Raw genomic sequence first — 24,157 nt, 5'->3', positions numbered from 1 at the left:
TATTCATTAAATATTTATCTCTTTTCAACCATTCTTGAGGTATATATCCAAAATATATGGTCTTACTCTCTAAGGGTATTTCACATTTAAAGATGTCTTGTAGGGCATTGTGTATCCCCCTCCAATAGTTTTTGATAACAGGGCAGTCCCAAAAAATATGATAATGATTTGCATTTTGATTTCCACAATTTCTCCAGCAAACAGGGAGGTTACTATCATAATGGGATTTCTGAGAGGGTGTAATAAAATATCTTATCAAGTTTTTCCATCCAAACTCCCTCCATTTCTGTGAACCATTACACTTCCATTGATATCTCCATATCGTTGTCCATTCTTCCTCAGATATAATTATCCCTCCTTCCTTTTCCCATTTTGTTTTAATGTATGAAGTCAAATATGTTTTAAGATTTGACAACCCCTTATACATGCTTGAAATGATTCTACTACCATTATCTGAATTATATCCTTTTCTAAAGAGCTATATCAAGCATGTACTTGCCTTGGTTACATTTTTAAGTGTATAGAGTTTTTGAAGGAAATTACCAGGAAAGTTGATGAAGGAGAGGCAGTGGATGTTGTCTACATGGACTTCAGCAAGACATTTAACAAGGTCCCATATGAGAGGTTGGTGAAGAGGGTTCAGTCATTTGGCATTCAAAATGAAGTGGTAAATTGGATTAGACATTGGCTATGCAGGAGAAGCCAGAGAGTGATAGTAGATGATTATCTCTCTGACTGGAGCCCTGTGACTTCTGGAGTACTGCAGGGATCAGTGCTGGGTCTGTTGTTGTTTGTCATCTATTATCAACAATCAGGATGGTAATGTGGCTAACTGGATCAGCAAATTTGTGGATGACACCAAGATTGGGGGTGTAGTGGACCAGCGAGGAAGACTATCACAGCTTGCTGCAGGACCTGCACCAGATGGAATTTAATGCAGGTGAGTATGAAGTGTTGCACTTTGGGAGGATCAACCAGAGTAGGTCTTATACAGTGAGTGGTGATAGAACAAAGGTGTCTGGAAATACGGTCCATAATTTGTTGAAAATGGCATCACAGATAGATAGGGCCGTAAATAAAGCTTTTGGCACATTGGCCTTCAAAGATCAAAGTTTTGAGTACAGAAGTTAGGATGTTATGTGGAAATTGAGTAAGATGTTGGTGAAGCCTAATTTGGAGTATTGTGTGCAGTTTTGGTCACCTACCTACAGGAATGATGTGAATGAGATTGAAAGAATCCAGAGAAAATTGACAAGGATTTTGTTGGGACTGGAGGACCTGATTTATAAGGAAAGATTGAATAGGTTAGAACTTTATTCCCTGGAACATAGAAGATTGAGGGGAGAATTGATAGAGGTATACAAAATGATGAGAAGGTATAGATAGGGTAAATGCAAGCAGGCTTTTTTCCACTGAGGTTGGGTGAGACTACAAATAGAAGTTATGAGTTAAGGGTAAAAGGTGAAATATTTAATGGGAACATGAGGGGAAACCTTTTCACTCAGAGGATGGTGAGAGTGTGGAACTGTGTGGAGAGCTACCAGTGGAAGTGGTGAGTGTAATTTGGACTTCAACACTTAAGAGGAGTTTGGATAGGTACATGGATGGTAGGGGTATGGAAGGCTATGGTCTGGATACAGATCAATGGAACTAGGCAGTTTATATGGTTCAGCAAGGAGTAGATGGGCCAAAGGGCCTGCTTCTGTGCTGTAGTGTATATGACTGTATGACTTCGTTTGAAATACAGTTAGAATTGCACAGCTGAAACTAGCTGTCCTTGCATTCATTGCAACTCTTTGAAATGAGAAGTTAAATTCCAATTTTTTTCATTTTATGAATGGGCTAGTTATTAACACAATTGCTGTTGAAATAGCTACTCATTTATCTTATCAGTGTCTCTAAATTTTGACTGTGTTATTGAATCTCTTTCTAAATGTCATCTTGTTAAAAAGAACCCTGGCTTCTCTTTGTTTCTTCGTTTAAAACTGAAACTTCCATCTCTCCAACTATATAATACAGGAAGAAGTAATTTGAAATATCATGCCTTTGACTGCTCTTTGAAAGGTTTATCCAATTAGTCCCACTGTCCTCCCCATTCCTAATGGTCCTGTAACATTTCTTCTTTATAATATTTATCAGATTCCATTTGTAAATATCCTCCTCCTCTACTCTGCTTCTTGTCAATTTCTTATACTTTGGTTTATCTAACCATCTGCTACTAGAAACCATTTCTCCTCATTTAATCTAATACAATCTTCTAGATTTTAAACATATCTGTTAAATTACGTGAACACCCCACCTTCTCCAGTCTCTCCACATCCCTTATACCATGCTCATAAATCTATTCTGCACGCTGATTGTGCCCAGAATGGATGTAATATTTCAGGAGAGGCCTGGATAAATCCCGAGATCCACTTGTGCATTAGTATTTCTCCTAAGGCATTGAGGACCAGGCTGTAAGAGAAAAAAATGGCCACAAGTAATAAGGCAAGAGTTTCTTGAAAAAATTGTGAAAAGGCACAAATTATTAGACACATCAACCAACTATAGTTCCAGATCCTAACAAAATTATATTCTTACACTAGGTCATCAACCTGAAATATTACCTGATTTTTTCAGTCCGCAGACCCTGCCTGGCCTACTATTTCCAGCAACTTATTTTATTATTTTTAAAATTTCTGTCATTAGCAATATTTTGCTTTTTGCGATGGTAGCCAAAAAGGTGCTTCTTGACAGCTCTGCTGAGCACCCTTTTGCCTGAATCCTGCCCTCTTTCACAACAATATACTTAACATTTCAATTATTTTAAAAATAAACGCCCCTATATCCTTGAGGATGAAAGACATAAGATTAGCTTGCAGATGGAATCTATAGTTTAAAATGCAAATGACATCATCAGGGATTATTTTTCACAGCTCTACCTCTTGGAGTATCTCTTGGATCACCTTTTCTTTCTTTGGATGTCCTTAACATTCTTTTACCTTCTACCTTCATTCCTTCTGTTATTTAAACTTCCATACTTTACCAGGCCTCTCCACTTGTTTTCCCCCTTCCTTCTTCTGTACTTGCATTAACAATATTTTGCAGTGTGGTAGTTGAGCATGGACACGAAGTGTTTGCAGATATTTCGATTCTCTCTCTGCAATAATCCCTAATCTTATACAGTAGATCCATGGAGCAGCATGGCCAAATTCATTCCTGCACATGTCCCCAGTGGGCAAAATTATATTTAAGAAGTTGAATGAGGAAAAGGGGAACATAGGAATATATTGATATGAATGATTTTACAATTATATTAAGACAACATGTTGTCTTTTTCTTCTGGAAACTTTACAGGTATTTATATAATGCTCATGGTTAGAAGTGTTTTTAACAACTGCTTGAAACTCCTGGTGTTTAAAATATAGTATGTTCTTCATTGACAATAAAGAAAGAGCAAAATTAAACAAAACTCCTCTAATATTTATAGAAAGAAACTGAATCACAAATATGATTTCACTTTATTCTTCAGGTCATGTTAATGAACAGCACAATCTTGACTAGTGTTTGCAGCATCATCTAACCTCTTGATTGAACGTTAATTTCCACTTGAATTAGAAGCATTCTTGAACCAACCTGCACAGCTCTAAGCAATGGTTTAGTTTTGTTCTGAATGTGTTTCTTCTTGTGCAATTTATGTGGTCAATTAATGTTTTGTTTGTGAGTGTTGTGCATCTGGTGCCTTGTGCCCGTGGTGCTGCTGCAGTTAAGTTTTACATTGCACCTGTGTATACATGTACCTGTACTTGTGAATTTGACAATAAACTCGACGTCGACTTTAACTTGAAGGTGCGGTCTCTGCGTGAAGAGAGCATTGTAATCAGTGGGATACTTCTGATTAGTGGATTTGGATAATCCCCCGCCCTGCACGCTTCTTATTATGTGGACTGTGGAGTCCGTAAACCTTCCCATTTGGAAGGACGAACCACCCCTCTGACTGGTGTAAAGGCGGATCCGGTAGCATGAGGAGTGTTCAGTTCGCTACTTGTCGGATTGTCAATCACCCAGTGAAACCCACTACATCACGGTTGTTTCCAAGGAAAGAATGGAGAGAAACGAAAACAATCGAACAAGTTTGTTAAGATTGTTGTCACATGCAATGCTACTTGTTCTTTTTCATTGGTGTGTAAAACAGAAATAGTCCTTCTTTAATGGCAATTTGATGAATAGTGAACTGCAGTAATTTTTTTTTATATTTTATCAAGTTTATATATGTCTTAATACAGAATGCCCCAAAAAAAATGCGTTTCACCCACAGGTCAAAAGTCAGCCATTGGAACTATTTGATTTAGTTTTCCAGCCAGTTGTGACATAAGCCAAATCGTGCACGGAATATGCTTCGAAGTTAACAAAACATTTCCCCCCCCCCCCCAAATCAATTCAAATCGGTTACATAATAAATATTTGTGAAATATGCTTTCTGTGTTCATTGAAGCTTACAGGCTTGGGATGAAATCATAGCACAGTCCACTGAAATTCCTTGTCGGTAAGATTTCACAATGTTTGTTTATTTGACTTTTGTAAAGGGCATAGACGTTGATCATTAATGTATACATGTGCGAATATTAACGATTTTAGTGCCGAACCCAAGAAAATATTGCCTTTGTTCATTTCCGTTATATTTTTATTAAGATATTATCATATTGAAACTGAAGGCAGTATGATGGATTATTAATATCAATGTCTTGAAGTGTCTGTCTATCAGCAAGAGCACACCATTCCCATTGCGTTAACACTGCACAAAACAGTGAAGGTCTGACTTATCATTTGGACAGCACGAAAGGAGAGAGAGAGAGAGAGAGAGAGAGAGAGAGAGAGAGAGAGAGAATATCAGAGGAAAGTCACGTTTGAGTATCTGCCAGCAGTTGATTCGGAATGGTTTAGAAACGTCTAGCCGACCTAGTTTTTTATCATCATAACTCATGGCAGAGTGGAAAAGTGGATAAAATATTTGAAAAACAGAGAGCCAATATGTCCCATCCCGACAAAATCTTTGAGATTTCTTTTGCGATCAGTATTCGGCAATCTAATAAATTAAATGTCAGATTAGTTTAAATTGCGTTGAAGAAAGTCCGACTCAATTAGCGTTTTGCCAATAAAAATTGAGGTTAGCACACACCTTTCGCTCTTTGCTTATTTCTGCATTCCAGATCTTGCATTTTTTTCGCACTTGGGAGTATTTGAGCATCGAAGCCTGAGAAGAGTTGAATCGTTAGATGTGGCTTCTCCCAGAAGATACGGGGAACGGAGGCACCGAGACTTACTAAAGGCATTAAAGATGCCATAATACTTTTTTTTTGGAAAGGGCTGGGGAGTTCTCCTCGGTGCCCGGCCAACAATTATTCTCCAACCAACATCACAACGAATAAAAATAATTGATCATACAACTGTCTATTGGCGAAAGCAAAATTAAAATACCTGGCGGGTTTCCTACACTGTATTAACTGGTTAAACACAACGGTTAAATAGTTGTAAGGTGCTGGGCGAGGGGAATGACGATGAGAAGAAGGTGAACGGTGCTATATAGATGTGAGGCTTTTCCGCGTTTCACATACCATCTCTTTTTCTGTATTGGATTGGATTGTATTGAACCTCTATTAGAACATTAGTGGAAAGGTGATAATTCCATGAAAGAAAAATTGAGGGATTAACATAATAAAAGACTGTCACAGAAGAAATAAAAAAACTTGAGTACTGTATTTGAGATTATAATTTGACAGTTTGACGATTGCACATAAGAATAGAAGGGTCTATTCACTTTCAACAATTTAGCCATTCTCACTGTAGGGAGATACTGAGCAGATTCTGAGATTCTTATGAGGAGGAAAGAAAGGAAAGGCCAGCTTGACAAAGTTTGGAATAGCCTCTTGTTGTGAATTTACTTTCCAGCCTGAACAGGATTCGGTTTTTCATGATTTTGGGACGGTCAGGTTTATTTCTGTATTCAGTATATAAACTTATATGACAGAACTAATACTAATTCCAGCTACCGTGTAGAATTTGAGTTTTTCATTTTAGTTCCTGGCACGATTTCTTTTGATGGTTGGTTAACTGGCAGATCGCGATTTTATCAAATGCCATGATCTGAACGCTCGTCTGCTTGTCTCTTTGCTATTTACTTTTAATTCTTATTATTTTCCCAAGTAGGTGATTCATATGACATTTCCTATTAAATTTCTGTAGTATTGTTTTCTAAGTGCGAACAACAGCTTATTATTCAACAATTTTATATATATATATATATATTGCATTTTGATCTGCTGTCAGTTGGCTTATTTTAACTTTGATGGACAGGGAAACCCTTTTTAAAAACACATTATATTTACATTTGAATTGATGGTTTTAACAGAGACAACTTAGTTGTCTCGCAACACTGTGCTATATTTTGGAGCTGTTTATGACGGACAATTCACTTTTCTATTCCGTTACATATCGTGTACAGCAGATTAGTGACTTAGTCGATGTGTACGTGTTAATTAATGTTATCAAGGAGAGGCAACAAATTCAAACATGAACATTTAAGTTGACTTCGTCATTGATTCCCACATAACGAATTCTGAACGCTGAATATCTCCTCGAGGCGATCTCCTGCGCTATGTCACTCGAGGCTAAGCAACAGGATGGCTAAATTTTCTGCTTCTGATATAACGATTTTAAAAATTAAGTTCTATTTTCAAGTGTTTAGAATTTGGTATAGTAGATTTTGAGGCATTCCGAGCTTTAACACACGGACTTGCAACTTTGAGTTCTGATCGCTGGAAGTGCGGAATGATGACAGGTCATCATTTTGATCATACTTTTGAGACGTACATACACCTAAATATTTTGTGTAGGTGAAAGCCTTCCGGACCAGTAAAAATAGATACATCGAATATAGAAAATTCAATGTCAACATCTGTCCATGTGGCATTTAAATTTTGACCAAAGCAAAATAGTTAAGCAATAAACTGCAAATTAGTACTCGTTCTGTTCATATATATTTCATGGCGGCTCATATTTCTATAGCTTTTTAAAAAACACATACTTGCTTCTAGAATAGAGACATGCCAATATCTATAATTGCAAAGGGTATTCACATTAAAATAACCTGGGCAGTATATTCTGCCTATTTGCTTTCACTGTAGTGAGAATCATCAATAAGACTGCCATTTTCCCTGCTTGCTTATTGACTAGGTGCAAGAGGTTATTCAAACTGTCTTCGGGTGACCTCGGTTCATTGATCCTTTTCCAGGACGATGTAAGTCTATATATTCCACTTATATTCATCATCTCTGTTTCCGTTCATAACACCATAAGAGGAAAAAAAGCTCCATTGGAAACACTACAGCAGGTCAAAGGTCACATTAGAGCCTAAATCAGTGGATCGGTGGTATTTCTTGAAATCCTCTGGAAGTGCTAGAACAGACATCGATGCCATTTTGAGAAGTAGCTGAAGATAAATGTGGCAAAACAGGTTGTTAAACTGCAAACATAACCTTTGTCTACCCCAGAATTTGGGATTTTAAAGACTCATACAGATTGGTCACATTTTCCCTTTAATTACCTGCATACTAAATGAACTACTCTGAAAACTTAAGGCCCAGCTCAGTTTTATCAATCATCCGTTTTCTGAATCAACAAAGGCCATCACATTGGAGTAACTTTTTAATATGCTTGGTTATTTTATTTTATTTTATTTCATTTTACCAATGGTGACACTGACAAAATATGAATACACCGAAATAATCAAAAGGATTAACAGCTACATATCCTTTCACTGCTAGCTGCGATCTTAATAACGAATTGATAACTAAGGCCACACAACCAGAAAGAACCTGGGTTGCTGATGAATACACATGGCTTTATCGAACGCGGGAGTAATAATATGGCCAGTGGTGAACACTCAGATGCAGACAATTTGGATTATTCTCACTGATATCAGTTGAAAGTTGTGAAAAGAACTTCAAGAATATGAAAGTTGTAAACGTAAGCTGCTGCGCTTAAGGAATATAAAAATGGATAAAACTTAATATATTTAGATAATAGAACACCCGGTGTGATAAATGAAACCAATTATATTAATACAATGATAAATAAAGGTTAGTTATGATCCTGCTTCACGCCATATATTTTAATGAATAGAAAGGAGCAGCGATGGCAATAGTTTCATATAATTATTACAACCCGATATCAGTTTGGGCGTCATTATACACAATACATTTTAATGCGATGCGGGTAATTATTCACGACTTTTTATTAATCACATTCCAGATATTTATACGGCAACATTTTGAATATTTGGCTAAAACAGGTGATCACAATTAAAGAAGAAACATTGCACTCACATACTGAATGTCAAATTTAAAAAGATCAATGTGAATGTTGGAATTAAATAAGTTATAATAGTAATTATATTTATACATGTATAAAATGCGTTTGTAAAAAGATGAGGTCGTCTATGTGTTTACTCGGTAAATAACGTGTTTCCCATTTAGAACCAAAAATCTAAAACTGTTCAAGGTCAGGATCTATTTGTACTCAGTCTTACTATGGAAAAGCGGGTGGGATTTCTTTCACATTTAACACAGCATTAGGCTTGATCATTTAATTTTTATGTTACGAGTTAGCTGTGAGCGCTCCAGTATAGCTTTAAGTGAACAACCACCCCTGGTCCACTTCCTTTCATCAAACTATTGGCGATCTTCAGCTGCTAGGATTATTGTTAAGGTTACTCTTTTAGTTGCATTGAGCTCTTAAACAAAATGGCATATAAATTGTTTTAGAATGAAGAATTTCAATTTCTGACATTGTGAGTTTAGATAAAGCTTCCCATTTATCAGCATTTCAGATTGAGGATTCAGCAAGACATCCGGCGAGTGTGTGCATGTTCTTTGATTTCTTGCATCAATTTTTACAGTTAATACTTAGTTGTTTCACGCACTTACGAATAGCTCAATCCTGTGCCAATTGTTCAATAACTATTTTTGATTGCATGATAATATTAACTTGCTTCCGAAAACATTTCAGGTAATCAGGATTTGAGCGTAGATCCTGTCGAAACCCACCTGTTTTAGTCCATGAATGAACATTTAAATATACTATTAAGACAATCATCTAAAATATTTTATTTTAGATCTTAATGTATTCTCATTACAGGACGAAATATTGGCGATGCCTTACTTCCATTAGGTTAAGTTGTACGTACTGCTATAACAGTTGGGCACTTTATATTCCTTGACTGGATCTCTGATCTGAGTGCTTTTCAGAAACTCGTAAAAGCGAAGGAGCAGCCTACCAGCAGTTCTTTGCTAAACGGGTAATCCATGTTTCGGGCTGAAATCCGTTAGGGTGGTGACATAAATTGTCTTTTTGATCATACACACTTCTACCGGTTATCCTAGCCCTTTAAAATAATAAAATACACATTTTAAGAGTAATTAATGTGGATCGAAATCTGGAGTTGCTATAAATCAGGCGCTGAGCTTTCCCATGAAGTTATACCCAGTTAGGACGCGTGGTCTGAGTATTGCCTTCATATTGTACATAATGAGTTTGAATTGGCGTTTTTATGGTGTTATGTATGTAAAGTCAAAGCTCCAAGTGTCGTTAAAGCGACCCACCTTTCAGTAACTTGAATTTTTTAATTAACTCATTTGCGTTTTTGCAGTACGATGTAAACACGCCCAAAATTAATTTATTGTATAAGAGATAGATGTGTAAATTCACCGGCAGTTGTTGGTATTTGAACTGCAGCGAGACATTGCTATTGACGTTAATGAATCAGTATTTAGAATTTCTTTAAAGTTGTATTGAGGTCACCAGTAAAAGATCAAGTACGGCAGTAACCGAACAACTAAACTGCTTGTGAACAAGTGCATTACTTCTGAGCTAGCAATTGTATATTTTTCCTATTCCAACTTTGAATTAATTTCAGTTTGTGCTGCAGACAGAAATATGGCCGAGTGCGTCCGCTTCTCCAATGACCAACCGTGGGTACAGGAATTAGATAACAGTCTATTATAACATGTAGTAATAACGGGAGCAAATATTATTTCATATTAGGAAAAAAAATCAATTTTCCGCGACCGTACGAGCATGGGGGTTGGAGGATGAGCGGACGTTTGGTAATATGCCCCCTCCCGTTACGAGTCAATTCGATACACTTTGTAAACAGTGGCGTCGTATTTAAGAAGAAAACCGAAAGCTGGCGGGACTGTGCACTGTACCACATTGCTTCTGGTTAGGGTTTCGCGTTGGGGGCGCAAAATTCAGCTGCCGACTGTATATGAATCATCTGATGTGAGCATGTGTGTGTTTTGTGGTAAATTGAGGAGGGGGTAGGCAGAGAGTGAAGTGGTGAGAAAAGCCTTTGATTATTCAGAATGTTAGAGTGATGCTTTGATCGGCGTGTGATGCGCTGTTTCTGAATCCCTGTTCCGACTGATCCTCCGCTGCAAATGCCGGGCATTGTAAATAGGGTGGAATCAGGAGGTGAAAGAGACAACCCAAAAGTTACCGGGTGCCATAGGTGGGAGTGACTTGTCCGGCAGATGTGAGACTTTTACTTTCTTTACGCTGTGTCGAGGGACTTGGCGATTTTTTTTTAAGCGAACAGGACATGATCTCACATGTAGCGAGCTCTTTTAGTTCCTTAATCATTTCACGGTTTGTTCAGAGCCTTTTCTCCACCTAAAACGTTTAGTTTCGGATCAATGGGCAGCACCAAAGACGCGACGGGGTAGCGGAAGAGTCAAATTATCCGGAGCCGACTACACACACACACACACACACACACACACACACACACACACACACACACACACACAGCGAAAGAGAGAAACTTTTCCATCAGTTTTTTTTTCATAAAGGATTCGAAATACCATATCCAGTATGGAAAAAAGCGGCAGCGCCCTCAGGAGTATCCGATCAGGTAGGTTTATAGATCTTTCTGTGAAATATACAAGTAATTTGAAAGCATGACGCGGCTGCATTATCAACAGTCGAGTGTTAAATAGTATTGTGCAGTTAAATAGTATTCAGTAGTTTTAAAAAACTATGAAAACTTAAGACAGTTTGTTTTTAAAAAGTAAAATAATCAAGATCCACTTAATAAACATTCAAGTCTTGGAAACCATTTAAAGTAAATTTAATGTTCTACGAAAACTTAAAATGGATATTTAGCAGTTTCAGAGGGGAAGTATGTTTTGGATTACGGTGACGGCACTGACAAAACATACGCTTTTTAAGACGGCGTCTGGTGTACAGTAGATTAAGATTAGTTTCCCCATCAAAAATGAGCTTGGCATTTTTTTACCCTTTGTGGGGGATTCCGAGTGCGGTTAACATAAGTCAAGGTCGTTTCTGAAGTCCAGTCAGTTAACTATATTTTAAAAACAAAATTTGTTGTTGTTTGTTGAATATTTACGACATGTTGGTTGTCACGCTGTGCAAGACGGAACTGTAAGATTCGGGTCTGCAACCGAAAGTGCCAGGAATGAAAGAAACTGCCAATTGGCACAAACTGCTGCTTTCAAGTGCGGGAGGATGGGGCTGAGCTGTCGATTGTGTATATGACCATGTTCGCTGGTTCATTGAGAATGTTTATCAAGTTCTATTTTGTGCTGTTTCGCAACTTAAAAATAGCTACGGTGTGTCTAATGGCTGACGCGGCGCCCCGTCATTGTCCTATTTGCTTTGTGCATTCGTTTTTCGAATCTGTGTACAGTTCTATTGATTCATCGCGTGGGGAGGGAATGGAATTGGCTCTCGGTCTGATTCTGTTTGGGAGGTTATTAGGGAATCGCTGTGACTGACCTGTGGGCGAATATCTGCTTTCCTCCATTCCGTCCCTACAGTTGTTTTAAGTTAGTTAGTACCGACATTCTTTCTGAAACAAAAACTCGAAACGTGAAATCAGGGCGTGGGGCTTCGCAAGCAACTAACCGATTCCGTTCAAATGTGTAGATCCGATTTAGTATAAACATTTAAGACACAGCGTCTCAAAAGGACAAAACACGAAAAAATACTAAACCGTCTCTGAAGAACGCTCTAGCCTTTTCTCTGAAGATCTATGGCCCGTCTCCCTCTAAAGACCTATGATCATCCAGCTCCACGACCCTGTTCTGTGCAGACGGGTGCCTCGATAGGAAAATTATACTGTTAAATTGCTTGTTGGATTTTCATTTGTTCATACTTTCTTTGGCCAATATTCGTGGTTTGAATAATTCTAAAAGTTGTATCTGCAATTTTAAACCACGCAGCTGCCAGTTCGAGCTTTCTAACCGTGTGCTTTTCAGCTAAGTAGATGGATTTGCCAATAACTTTCGTCATAACACCAGGGCGTACTGAACCCTTAGGGTAAATCACGTTCCTTCACGGCCCTCGAATCAATTTGTCAACGCAGCACTCAGCCGATCCCCGTTTCCTCCGGTAAACCCATCGTTCATCGCTTGTGGGTATTTCCTATTACAATGAAATGCAAATATTGAAGTGTAAGAATCTATTTCCACACAACCGTGCCTTGGTATAGTACAGGTCTAGGAAATTGGGCTGCACGTATGTTGAAACCGGAACGTTAAATTTGTGAGGTGTTTCTTCTGTGTTCAAACCGTAAAAGAATAAAATGTTTTACCTTCGAAATGCCATCTCGTCTGTAGACCCAACTGATTCTAAAAGACGACGCCATCTCCATTGAATAGCGTTAAATCGTTACCTATATCAATTGCTTTAAAAGACCCGAGCCAAAACAAAACGGACGCTGAGATCTTATTGCTGTGAGCTATGAGGAAGTTAGAGCGCACATAGCAATAAATAACAGGGTATGTGTCATCGTGTGAAACGGCGTATAAGTTTCTGAGAATCTCATGACCCGTTTTTCTCTCATTTAAACATAAATTCAACAGGTTTCTTCATCATTCTGTGGGTCAAGGCCAAAACATCCATTACTTGACTTGTCATGGTCCAGGCTGGGGGATCTTCCCTCACCCTTTACCATTCACTCTCTCGGCCTCCCACTGCCCCCGAGTCTTTTAAATATTTACTCCCGATAATAGACGACAGTTTATGTCGGGAGGTTCGAGTAATTCAAGGAAACTCAATCGCGAGTTCCAATTCTTAATGCAGGAAGTCCAAGCCTTTAACCGATGGCATGCTTATAATCGCAGTTTGCCTATCGCTACTTCCTCTATTTAAAATAACAAGGCTGTCTGTAGTCAAATGATTTACGGGGAGCTCTTTTAACAGGGCACACTGCTCTTCCTTTCAATGACAATGCGTTAAAATAAAAGACACAGAATGGACGATTCGCAGGCTGGATCCAAAATGTTTGAATATAAAGGCAAACATCCCACATGTTGACCTCAACTACGCAGCGTATTAATTTGAAATCTGTCGCATAGTTCACGTGGAATCACCGTAAACAAAGAAACAGGATATGGGATCCTGCTCCCTTCACCCCCTGACTGACCCCTCCAGCCTTCCCCAGTTCAGCTTTCGAAAGGATCCTGCCCAGTTATCGATCATAAAGGGCACTAGTTGCCGTGCCTGACACAAGAATGAATTTGTGCCATTCTAGGACATTAGCTGCTTTCCCTGTCTGTGACCCGTGAAATAATCTATATCATTGTTTACTTTCAGCTTTCTGGCTGACAGATGACAGTGTCGAAAGCCTTTGTAACAGCACGTGCGAGTCACGCGTGTTCGGTGTGGTCGGGCCTGTTTTAAGGTGCTGCCTTTTAGTTCATTAGTTGTCCTTTTGATGATGAACTTTACAACATCCGCGTGCATAATCGCAGATTAAATAAACTAACTGGGTATCTGTCATTGCACTATTTGTGCTCACAAACAGAGACGTTTAAACTGTTAGCTTGCAGAGAAACTGCATTCGATGATCTATTATAATAATATACAAAAATTGGAAATAAAGTTAGTAGTTAGGATGAAATAAGTATGTTCCTTTATGGAACTCGTTCCTTACTTAAACAAATAGGATATCCTTGGGAAATAGTTAACAGGATTTCTACATGTTGAAATCAGAATAGATGCCGAAAGTGTACACTTAACTAACTAAATGGCCTTTGAATGAACCTAGTCTGGTTTACAATGATGTAGTTTAAAATCGTGGGCCAGGTGTTACCTTAAAATTGAGATTCCTACACGAAACACTGGCGATCAATACCTATTAGAGAACTTGCGACGAAACACACACACACACACACACACACACACACACACACACACACACACACACACACACACACACACACACACACACACTCACACACACACACACACTCACACACACACACACACACACACACACACACCCTCACATTTCAAACTAACTCAATGGGCCATCGACAGCCAGATTTCCGGTCCAGAAAACGTGGAGCAGGAATGTCCCCCACAGGATGGAAGGAGAAAAGCTATTCACTGAAATGAACCCCTCTTAGCACACAACTATCCTTTCTGACTCACCCCTCCCCGCACCAAAAATTTTTAAAAAAAATAGAAAACGTGCCGAGGAAACGAGCAGCAGTTCCTTCCAACAGAAACGCAATAAGCTAGCCCTCAATTCTTGAAGAGAACAAGGTTACCTTCTGCTGCTTTATAGCTAGACCCAGCAGACTAGGGAGGATGCAAGAAAGAAAGAGTGAGTACTGCAGTTTTCTCTTTGCTGTTTAACCATTCAGATGTTACAAGCTGTAGGGAAACACTGTCATTTTTAGTTTCCAGCGAGGCCTAGATCTCCCTGCCCAGACAAAAATCCCATTTTTTGACTATCATCCCAGCTTCTTCTACAATGTCTCCCTTAAATCAATGGTCAGATATGTTTCTTGGCGTACGAAGATTAGATTTTTGAGGTGGCAAGTGTCAGTCACCTGTCAGTCTTCAAGACAACATAAGTTAGCTAGACCTTTCAAAGTACTATCTATATCATCCACAAAGAATCGATAGATGCCGTCACAATTCTTTCTATAATTCATCCCCTTTACGTGTTCCACCGAACCCTAATATGAAATATTGTAAATAGTGAAAAGCGGATCAGAGATCTAACATCAAGCCTATAAGGTACAGTGCCAGCAAGGTTATATAAAGGTGATTGATACAACTTGTCATTCGCATCGTGCGTTTCGTGTAGGTCTGAGTGAATCCAGGGCAAGTGACACTGCCAAAGGTGAATAACCAATGCCTTTCAACATGACTTTTGTCATTTTCGCTGGTAACGTTGAAAGGATAACTGCTTAAAGATAACTCCTGCATCATTTTGCTTTTTCCCGGGATATAACAAAATATGCAAATAATAAATAAACCAAGAAAGCAATTCACGTGACCATCATCAAAGCCTTAACTTCGTTTTGAATCACCGCCATACCCAATAACAGGGAAGAACTCATCAATACCCCAATCTATTTACTGGCAATATTTCTTTACAAACCATTCTTGGTTATTATAGCGGGTTAATTTTGTCCTAATTGTCACAAATATCACCTCATCTCCATTTCAAACTGGCGTTTTGTTACTGAAAATGATGCACCTCGATCAATTTTGCACAAAATGTTTTCGTACAGTAAAATTTCGGAAGGAAAGTTCATATGTGCTTGATTAGGTTCCGTCTATTCACTGTAGACCTGGGATTCGGGTTACATCACTATGCAATCTGTGTTTAACTAAAATTGCATCAACATGTCGGGATGCGCTGATTTACGAAGGAAACTTAAACTAAGAGATTTTGGTTTGTGGTTTTCTGTGAATACTTGCCTAAATTTAAGGTTTTACTTCAGCGTCGTGTTCAATTTGATTATTGATTGGCCCAACGTTTAGGATCAGAAATGTTCATAATCTTAAACTATGACAAATTATTAAGATCAAAATTATGTCTCCTTTGCTGGGCTAACAGCAGCAACATCCCTCTGATCTGTCACTGCCAGCAATCTTCGGGCCATTAAGTGAAGGTGACGAAGCGACTCGGTTGCTTTCACAGAGACCATCCCCAAATGCTGACGAGTAACGTTTCTACAACAAACAGTTAAATGCAACTAAAACAACGATTCCAGATGAACTGGGGGTGTTGAAACTATGCGGGAGTAATAGAATCGATATAGAAAACTAGTACAAATTGTGTCGAAGGTCAGAAGGAATGTCTCTGTAAGGAAACACGAAGAAGGGAAGAGAAAGTGACAAACTGTAGTTGGTGAATGTTGGTGCCCTCTGTCGAAGGTTCCAATGTACGACTTCGCATAAACGCTGCATTCTTCCCCATCGTTCTCACCCCGCTCCCTCCCCCAGTGTCAACGATTACTCAGGAGTTTAAAGAAAAAGTCGGATCGTGCATCTAAACTGGAAACGGAAGTGTCGCCAGAAATATCTCCCTCACGATACGAAGGACACAGGAGCTTCATCTATATTGCGGTGCGGATTAAATTGAAAAAGATCATGTTCAGTTGTGATGTTCCCCCAAGTAGAATGCATGGATTCGAGTTTCAAATATTCCGCGCACAGAAAATCCTAGATTATCTGAGGTTGACTTTACACTAGAAATATTAGACAGATGTTTTTCCTGCATTATCTTTCAGAACTGTTTCGCAGATTGCAACGCGCATGTATATATATAAAAATATATATATATAGATAGACAGACAGATAGAGAGAGAGAGAGAGAGAAAGTTAAATGTCAGCATTAAAATCTAATGAAAAGTTTCTAAAGTTAAAATGTCCCCAGAAGAATTGCAAGCACTTTTGCAAATAGTTCACCCTCTGTGCCTAATCTGTCTCAACCAATCGCTCAGTTCTTGCTTTTGGAACCAGATGGCCAATTTGACTTCCAAGTTACGTTGCACTCTACCACTAAGGCTGACATGGTGCTAAAATTTTGCTATGTATTTCTGGTCTCAGATGCTTCCGATTTGATCCATACTCAGCAGTGAATGCACTCTGTTGTCACTGGCACAGAATGAAGATGAAAGTTGACTGCGATAGCTCTATACACTATGTAAACCAGGATCATTAGCAATGTTGAGTAAAACATGGACATATGGAAAGGAGAACCGATCTGACAGCCCCTCATCCAGCTGGAGTTCTGAGCCACGCTGCTGCCTTTCCGGATTGCAAACACAAAACAAAAATACCTCCCTTCCACGCAAAGGCACAACAGACGCAATAGAAATTTCGCATTAGAAGGACTTTATATAGTATCTGTGATGAAAGAATCAGCTAACGTTTGAGGTCAACGACTTTCAAGCTGCCGTCCTGATCATGCTAACTGTTTCTCTATCCACAGAAGCCATCTGGTCTGCTGTGGATTCTCCAGCTCCGTAGGTTTGTGGGGAAGTAGTAGTCGGACATAAATGGTATCGAAGCATGTGGGAGAGAGCGGGAAGTTGGCATTGAGATAGATGAATGGCCATTTTATTGAATGGTGGAGTAGACTGTAACAACCCAGTAACAACTCCGGCTCCTATTTTATAAGCTCATAGTCCTGTGGCCAGGAGTCACGTTACTGGAACCAAGGCAAGAGAAAGTTGTCACTTGTTTTAAAAATAGAATTTTTATTTCTCGTAATAAACAGTCATTAGAAGTGTTCAGTAACAGTCCGTGTCATAATGTGCAATTGCTTCATTACTTCCTTTTAAAAGATATAAACAAGTTCCACTTCCCGTACGGTCGATATGTGAACTGAACAAGGTGGAGGGGACGGGTCAGCTCTTCAACGCTCCCCCGAATTGCCTATTAACCCAGAATGCTATTCTATTCGAGGAATAATTTGTTTTGTCAGCAACCCCCTTATCCTGAAAACAAATAAAAAAAACTCAACTCCTCAAGAGCACGGGGACCTTTACATAAGCTCGTGCTCTGACCTTTGACAATCAGAGCTAATCCTCAACTCCAAGGCACATATAGTTACGGACTGTAATATCTCCTCATTGGGAGCAATGGTTGTGCTTCGTGGCAGGTATTCTGTGCATATACAGGGGCACACCAAACCTGCCGCTAAACCAGCATGGCGATAGGCGTTAATTGGCCTCCCGCAGTACAAAGGGTTGTCCCCACTCGCTCATTTTGCTGCCGCTGTTTTTGCGTCCCCACAAAAAATATACTTTAGGCTGCTCCGATGGCACCTAGAATTAAATTTCTCTCGATCAATTGAATTTTGTGTCAGGCACTTGAGGTATTTAGCTCGTGTTCTGGGATAAGTAATTTATTGTCTTACCATGAAATCATGCAAAGAGTTTCCCAAAAATACTTTCAATTTGAGCGGTAACTGAAGAGATAAATTTGAACTCGTAAAATGAAGTATGCTGTATTGCTCTCTGAATTTTACGCGATCAAAGATTCAACACTGGTATGTTATTATTCGGGATGTTTCTATGCCGGAAGTTATAGGTTTGACTCATTAATCAGAAAAGGCCTCTAGCTAGGGACTATTGTATACTTTAGAGAGCTCGGACGATTTGCTTCAACACCATGTATGTTAGTCAGTTTGATTATTTAAACTGACAATTATAGGGATTTTTAAAATTTCATTTTGAAAGTGTTGGAAAAATAGTTTGACACTTTGCCTTATAAAATGCAGATTCTGTTGGAAATACAACAATTTTCAGAGCAACACAAGCAGCTGGTATTCACTGCCACTGAAGTCGGGACGAGCTTACCAACGATCTAACACGCCCACTTTGCCTATTCCAAGAGCAAATGGCAAAGAAAATATCAATCAAAATTTAGTTTGTCTCTCGAATTAGATAATTTCGTCCCGCGATACTGGCAGACGGGCCCTACAAGGAAATGCCGACTCAGAGGAACTCTCCTATTGAATTTCTGGACTTATGGATGGTGGGGTTGGCTAGACCCAAAGGCATTCAAGCGAGAACGTTCTTCATCCTGCCGCCTATTCTCTCTGCACTCGTTGGCCGAATAATTTGAGCGTTGGGCTAAAATGTAGCTATAAATTGAGCCTCTGTTTCTTCATAGCTGGAGAAATACAAGCAACTACGAACTGGAATAGAGAAAAAAAGCTAGTCTCGATTTGTTCTCTTTTGACAGCGCGCAGAATCTCATGAAGGGCGTTTAAATGCTTTACTTGGTTGGTGGTACCATTAATGGCTTGTAACACCAAGGCTTTTCAAAATTACTGAGAGGAACAGACTGCTTTTTTCCATTCCTTGCATGAAGAGCTGGCGACTTAGTACCAAATCTTCCGAGTTTCAACGTCCAAAAAAAAAAGGCATAAATACCCTTTTGTATCCCAATTTGACCCATTTGAAAGCGGGCCTAGTTGTCAAGGCCTCGGATGACGCCTCATTCACATTTAGAAATAACACAACTATTTGTATCATCGCAAAAAAGCTTATAGACCTTCGAAAAAATATAACTTCAAAGAAGTTTATTTTGACTCTTTCCTGTCGAAATATTTACTGTGTTCACTAACACATCATTCTTGGCGTTATATAGCTGTTAGAGAGGAAAATGCGAGCTTGCTTATGTGAAAACAAAGTCATATCTTTAAAATCATTTATGCACAGCCGCAGGTGAAAACACACTGCTTCAGCAAAATCACTAAAATGGGGGAAGGGCGCCCCAGAATATTAAAATTATTCAAGACTTAGGCTCAGGAACGCTGAACTAGATAAAGGAAGTACACTGAACCCCGCAAAGGGATTGCAATATCACACCAAATGCAGTTTATTCCTGTTTGAAAGGGTAGGTCCGATTATCTCACACACAGTTCAGCAAGAGCCAGCCTCAAACATTTTCCCATGTTCCTCCAGTTCAATGGAAGTTTCCAAAACCCCATGAAATTCAGTCTTCTAGCTGACTGTCTCGTTTTTTTTAAAAAAAATATGCTCCACAGTAACTCGAGCGTTGAATTAAAACAAAATACGAATTAAAAATTTCGTTTACGATTACGCAGGTGCATTAGATTTGTGAAAATATTTGAATGAGAAAATATCTTATCCAGCAGGTCGTAGTTGGTACCGGTGACATTTCTCTTAGAGTAATATTTATAAAATATAAAGAATTACTTTATACACCATTATCTTACATACAGACAGATTTTTATGCCAATATTAAAGCCGCACGCCAAACCCAAATTAACTTTGATTTATAATATAAATTACATTTTAAAATATTTTTATTTGCTGACTATTACCATGAAACTCCTGAAAATTTTTGGTGATCTCCGGAGTGACTTGTTTCCGTGAATTTCGACTGGCAGATACATACATAAGTAGCATGCTTTCCACGCATCGATGGGCCTGTGCTAATATTTGAAATGTCCAATTAACAAATGCAATAATTTATGAAATATTGGTCTATTGTACTGTTATTGATTAAGACAAGTTTGATCAAAACGTTTCAGTAGCTTCCAATAAAAAGTGCGCCATGTAAATAAGTGCAAATGTAAGTGTGATACAACTACCGTGTCTACCTGAATGTGTGCAAGAGCAGGAAAAGAACAGATAGCCTCCTGCTGCAGATGGAAATTCTACTGTGAAAGTGCATTTCAGAGTAGGGCTAACCTACATTACAATTAAGTATGTGCGAATAACCATTAAAATGTATTTTAAATAATGAAGATGGAATTACAATGCACGATTAATTCATCTCGGGATGACTTATTCATAAATTCCCAGATTTCGGTGTTGATGTTTTCCAAGTAATTTTATAGAACACGTATTTTATACTCTATCACAGTTACATATGTTGCAAATTATTACAGTATTTTCGTTACATTTAGCCGAAAAGACAATGAAGTAAAATTGGATCTGACACCTGTTAACTGACTATGAAACTGATTCTTTGGCTACAAAAGGTTATTAAATGCGGGAAGTGATTAATCAAAATACTCAACATCCTTTAATTTAATGTGGCATACAAATCGACAGTTTATTATTAACAACATTGCATGTAGTCGTTTTTTAGAATAATTTTGTAAATATTTTTCCAATAATGCTTTAATTTTTTGTAACGTAATTGTTTCGTTGTATTCACCTAGCTAATGTTGCTTAGCCGTAAGTGTCAACTCTTACTTTGCTTTCTTAAATCTGGCAATGCCACTAAAGTCAGGCACTAGAATTTTACAGACTCCTTGACTTAGAATAAAAAATGAATGACTTATTTATATAAACAAAAAAGAGCAAAAAAGGATTTACTTTGAAATATAATTGTCTAAAATTATTCAAATGAAAAATTAGATTCCGCTTTGGATATCTGAATGAATTTCTTTAATAGAGAGACGTTCCTCCAGGGTTTAAGAGATTGGACCAATCAGAATACACTGTGAGATAACCAGTTATAAAAACGACTGCCTGCTACAACTTGCAGATAATTGGTGGACGTTAAAAATCACTTACCTACGATTGGTCAGCTTTCGCAGATAAGGATGAGGGTTATTGGTGAATGGATCAGCAGCTCGCAGGGTGATTGGCCAAGATGTTGCGTTATTGGTCAATAGGAATGGAGAAGATTGCTTGACTGGCTGGTTTTGATATGATTGACAGTAGCCGGGGCCGTGCATCGTCCCCGCAGAGCTGATCCTTGGGCGAATCAGCGCCGAATCACTGTGGGCTCAGCCACATTTAAACACTATGGAGGAGACTGAGCGCGACTGAATACAGAGCAGGGGGCCAGCGCACTCCGGGGAAACAGGAACCCGCCTTTACACACGCAGCGGACAAATTGCACAGGAAAACGCAAAAAAAAAGAGAAACTGGAATTCTGGAAAGGATTTTTTCCGGGTGTGAACGATTTCGAAGTTAAAATCCACTGCTGTCACTGAGTAGCAATTGGATTCATTTTTTGGGGCATTGCATTGCATCTGATAAACTTAACTTTCACGTTTCTTGCACAATCGGTCTGAAACCTTGAGGATCACAAAGCTGTAGAACCTACAATTAGTGGCTGAGATCGAGATCTTCTTCTGGGCTTGCGTGGGGCGCTGCTCACCCTCTTTTGTTTCTGGGAGTATAGGTGAAGGGGTTAAATCCAGACCAGAACATCGAGGTTTTCTCCGAGTTGAAGATCGGCTGCGCCTTTTCATGGAAATCCACTGTAAGCACGACCCGTTTGCAGCAATGCATAGTAAGTAGGCAGCTCCTTCCCCGGCTCGTCTGGCGGTTCCTAGTGAGTGAGAGTGTGTAAGGAGTGCTGGAGTACCCGGTTTCTCAAATCGATGCTCAGATGTCCCTGGACCCGGAGCAACGCGAAGTCTTGGAGAAGGAACATGTTTTGGTGAAAATCACAGCCGACTCACACGTGCACGGCTAATTTTACTACCATCCCCATTTTCCTGAATTAAAAACAAATTAATTAATCGATTTCTTAATTCTCATAATTAAATAGAAAGCAGCAACATTAGTGGACAGTTACAATATTGTTTTAATTGCCTATACTTTTACTCAGAAATAAGATATGGTATTGTTGCTTTCTGTGAAGAACAGGGTTTGTATTGAACGCCAATGCCTTTAGAAGAAGATCATTCCTGAACCAAGCAAAATGATTTAGTTGCCAGTAAGTTGCGAAGGAATATTAACCAGGGCAATAAATAAGGTCAACGCCTGTTTCGTTTCGCAATATCCAAATTGTATTTACTGTTGTGAAAATATGACGAGTAATAAGCCGAGGTAAAGCAGAGAAAGTCTCATTGATGGAGTTGGACCACGCAGAAATCTCCAGCACATTTGTTTTGGTTGACAGAGTTGGCTGGGACTTGTCCATTTGGTCGCTGTTATATGAAATGACACATCTTATCACGGTGTGTTAAGTGTTATTATACCTACAGCTTGTAAACAGATGCTTTATCAACTCGAACTAATCATATTGTAGAAGGGTCTACACACTTTAGGAATGGCACCTCGTTGGCCAGGTTTACTGAGTATAAAACAGATTTAAATTTATCCCTCCGATTCAAATCAAAATGTATCGATTTAAAATTGTTACAACACAGTGAGATGAAGCTGCTGCGCAGACACTAAATTTCAGACCGAAGCAAATGTTATTGATTTGTATAAAGAGATATTGTTATAAAAGTCATGTATTAGAGTCCCATTTGGTATTAACCTTTTTCCAAGACTGAATTATATATTTAATAATCCTGGTCGGTTTGCAGTAGGAAATAGCCGAAGTTTCATTTTATGCCTTTTTTTAAAAAAAAAGAGATTACAATCTCAGGAAAAAAATCTGGAAAATGAAAAGGAATTTATTCCGATCTGGCGTGAAATCGAATGTTTCCTTTTCTCTGAAAAAAAATCTGCTATTTTTCCAGTTAGCAGTTTTCAGCTCCTGAGGCTGAAATGAGGCACTCTTTCACTGACAACGAAACGGAAGTAATACATATTTTTTGGCTCATTAGCAAAGCGTTAATTTCACTTAGTGCTAGATCCAGTAAAAGTACCAACGAAAGACATCAAGTACCTCTCAGCGTAGTTTGCCCCTCTGCTGCAGGTATCAATCCATTCTCGTTATAACTTTCCGTCCCTCTGGCTAATTAAAAAAAACCCTGGAGAATTCTAAGGGGCGATTTATGTCAAATATTCCAAGTTTTGCATAAAACAATTTCGTTACCGATCTTCATTTATTAACACTTAGGGACGTATTTTAATTCCGAATGCAGATCCCTTGAACTCAAATTGGAATGCAGTGTTTTTTCACTTTAATAATTATTGATTCCGAATTAGGATTTATTATTTCCACTCGCATTCTCGAATCGCCTTAGGATAAAAAAAATACAGTTTTCTTTTGCAAGATAACCTGCGAGCTACCATTAACTGTGTGGTAAATGTCTAACCACCCTGTTACATTTACTGTGACAAACCAACCGTTCGCAATTCTGCAGCCGATTACTCAAAAGGAACGTGTCTTGCTCCCAGAAGACTGTGAACGGGACTAATATCTGTACTGAAGTCTCCGAGCGACAGGAAGCTGAAATTTCATCGAAAGGGGCGCTTTTTTTTCTGTTCCGAATTCAGTGGGCCACTTTCACTTTCGGTGAATTTCTCGCGTGTTTCTGCCTTACAGCAACAATCTTTCCTGGGCATTTTAAGGCTGAAGATACTGTTGGCCTATATTACGTTAATTTTACAATCTGCTAGAGTGTGGGGTTGCCCCTATCCTGAGGGGCAGTTGTTGGTTGAGAGCGTGTGGA

The 24,157-nt window shown here is 38.8% G+C and overlaps 1 protein-coding gene across 2 annotated transcripts in view; it reads left to right on the top strand.

Moving 5' to 3' along the window:
- Positions 1-10,846: 10,846 nt before the first annotated feature.
- pax5 (paired box 5) overlaps positions 10,847-24,157 on the top strand; it is a 507,795-nt gene continuing 494,484 nt past the window's right edge. Inside the window, exon 1 of one of the 2 annotated variants that reach the window (XM_059969114.1) lies at positions 10,847-10,948. In XM_059969114.1, coding sequence (XP_059825097.1) covers positions 10,909-10,948 — 40 coding nt within the window. In that variant the 5' untranslated portion in view covers positions 10,847-10,908. Of the gene's footprint in view, positions 10,949-22,052; positions 22,096-24,157 lie in introns of those variants that run through there. The other variant, XM_059969116.1, reaches the window with a different exon arrangement.

Source organism: Hypanus sabinus, chromosome 5, assembly GCF_030144855.1.
Source record: "Hypanus sabinus isolate sHypSab1 chromosome 5, sHypSab1.hap1, whole genome shotgun sequence".
NCBI lineage: Eukaryota > Metazoa > Chordata > Chondrichthyes > Myliobatiformes > Dasyatidae > Hypanus > Hypanus sabinus.
This window is presented reverse-complemented; position numbering and strand designations above follow the sequence as displayed.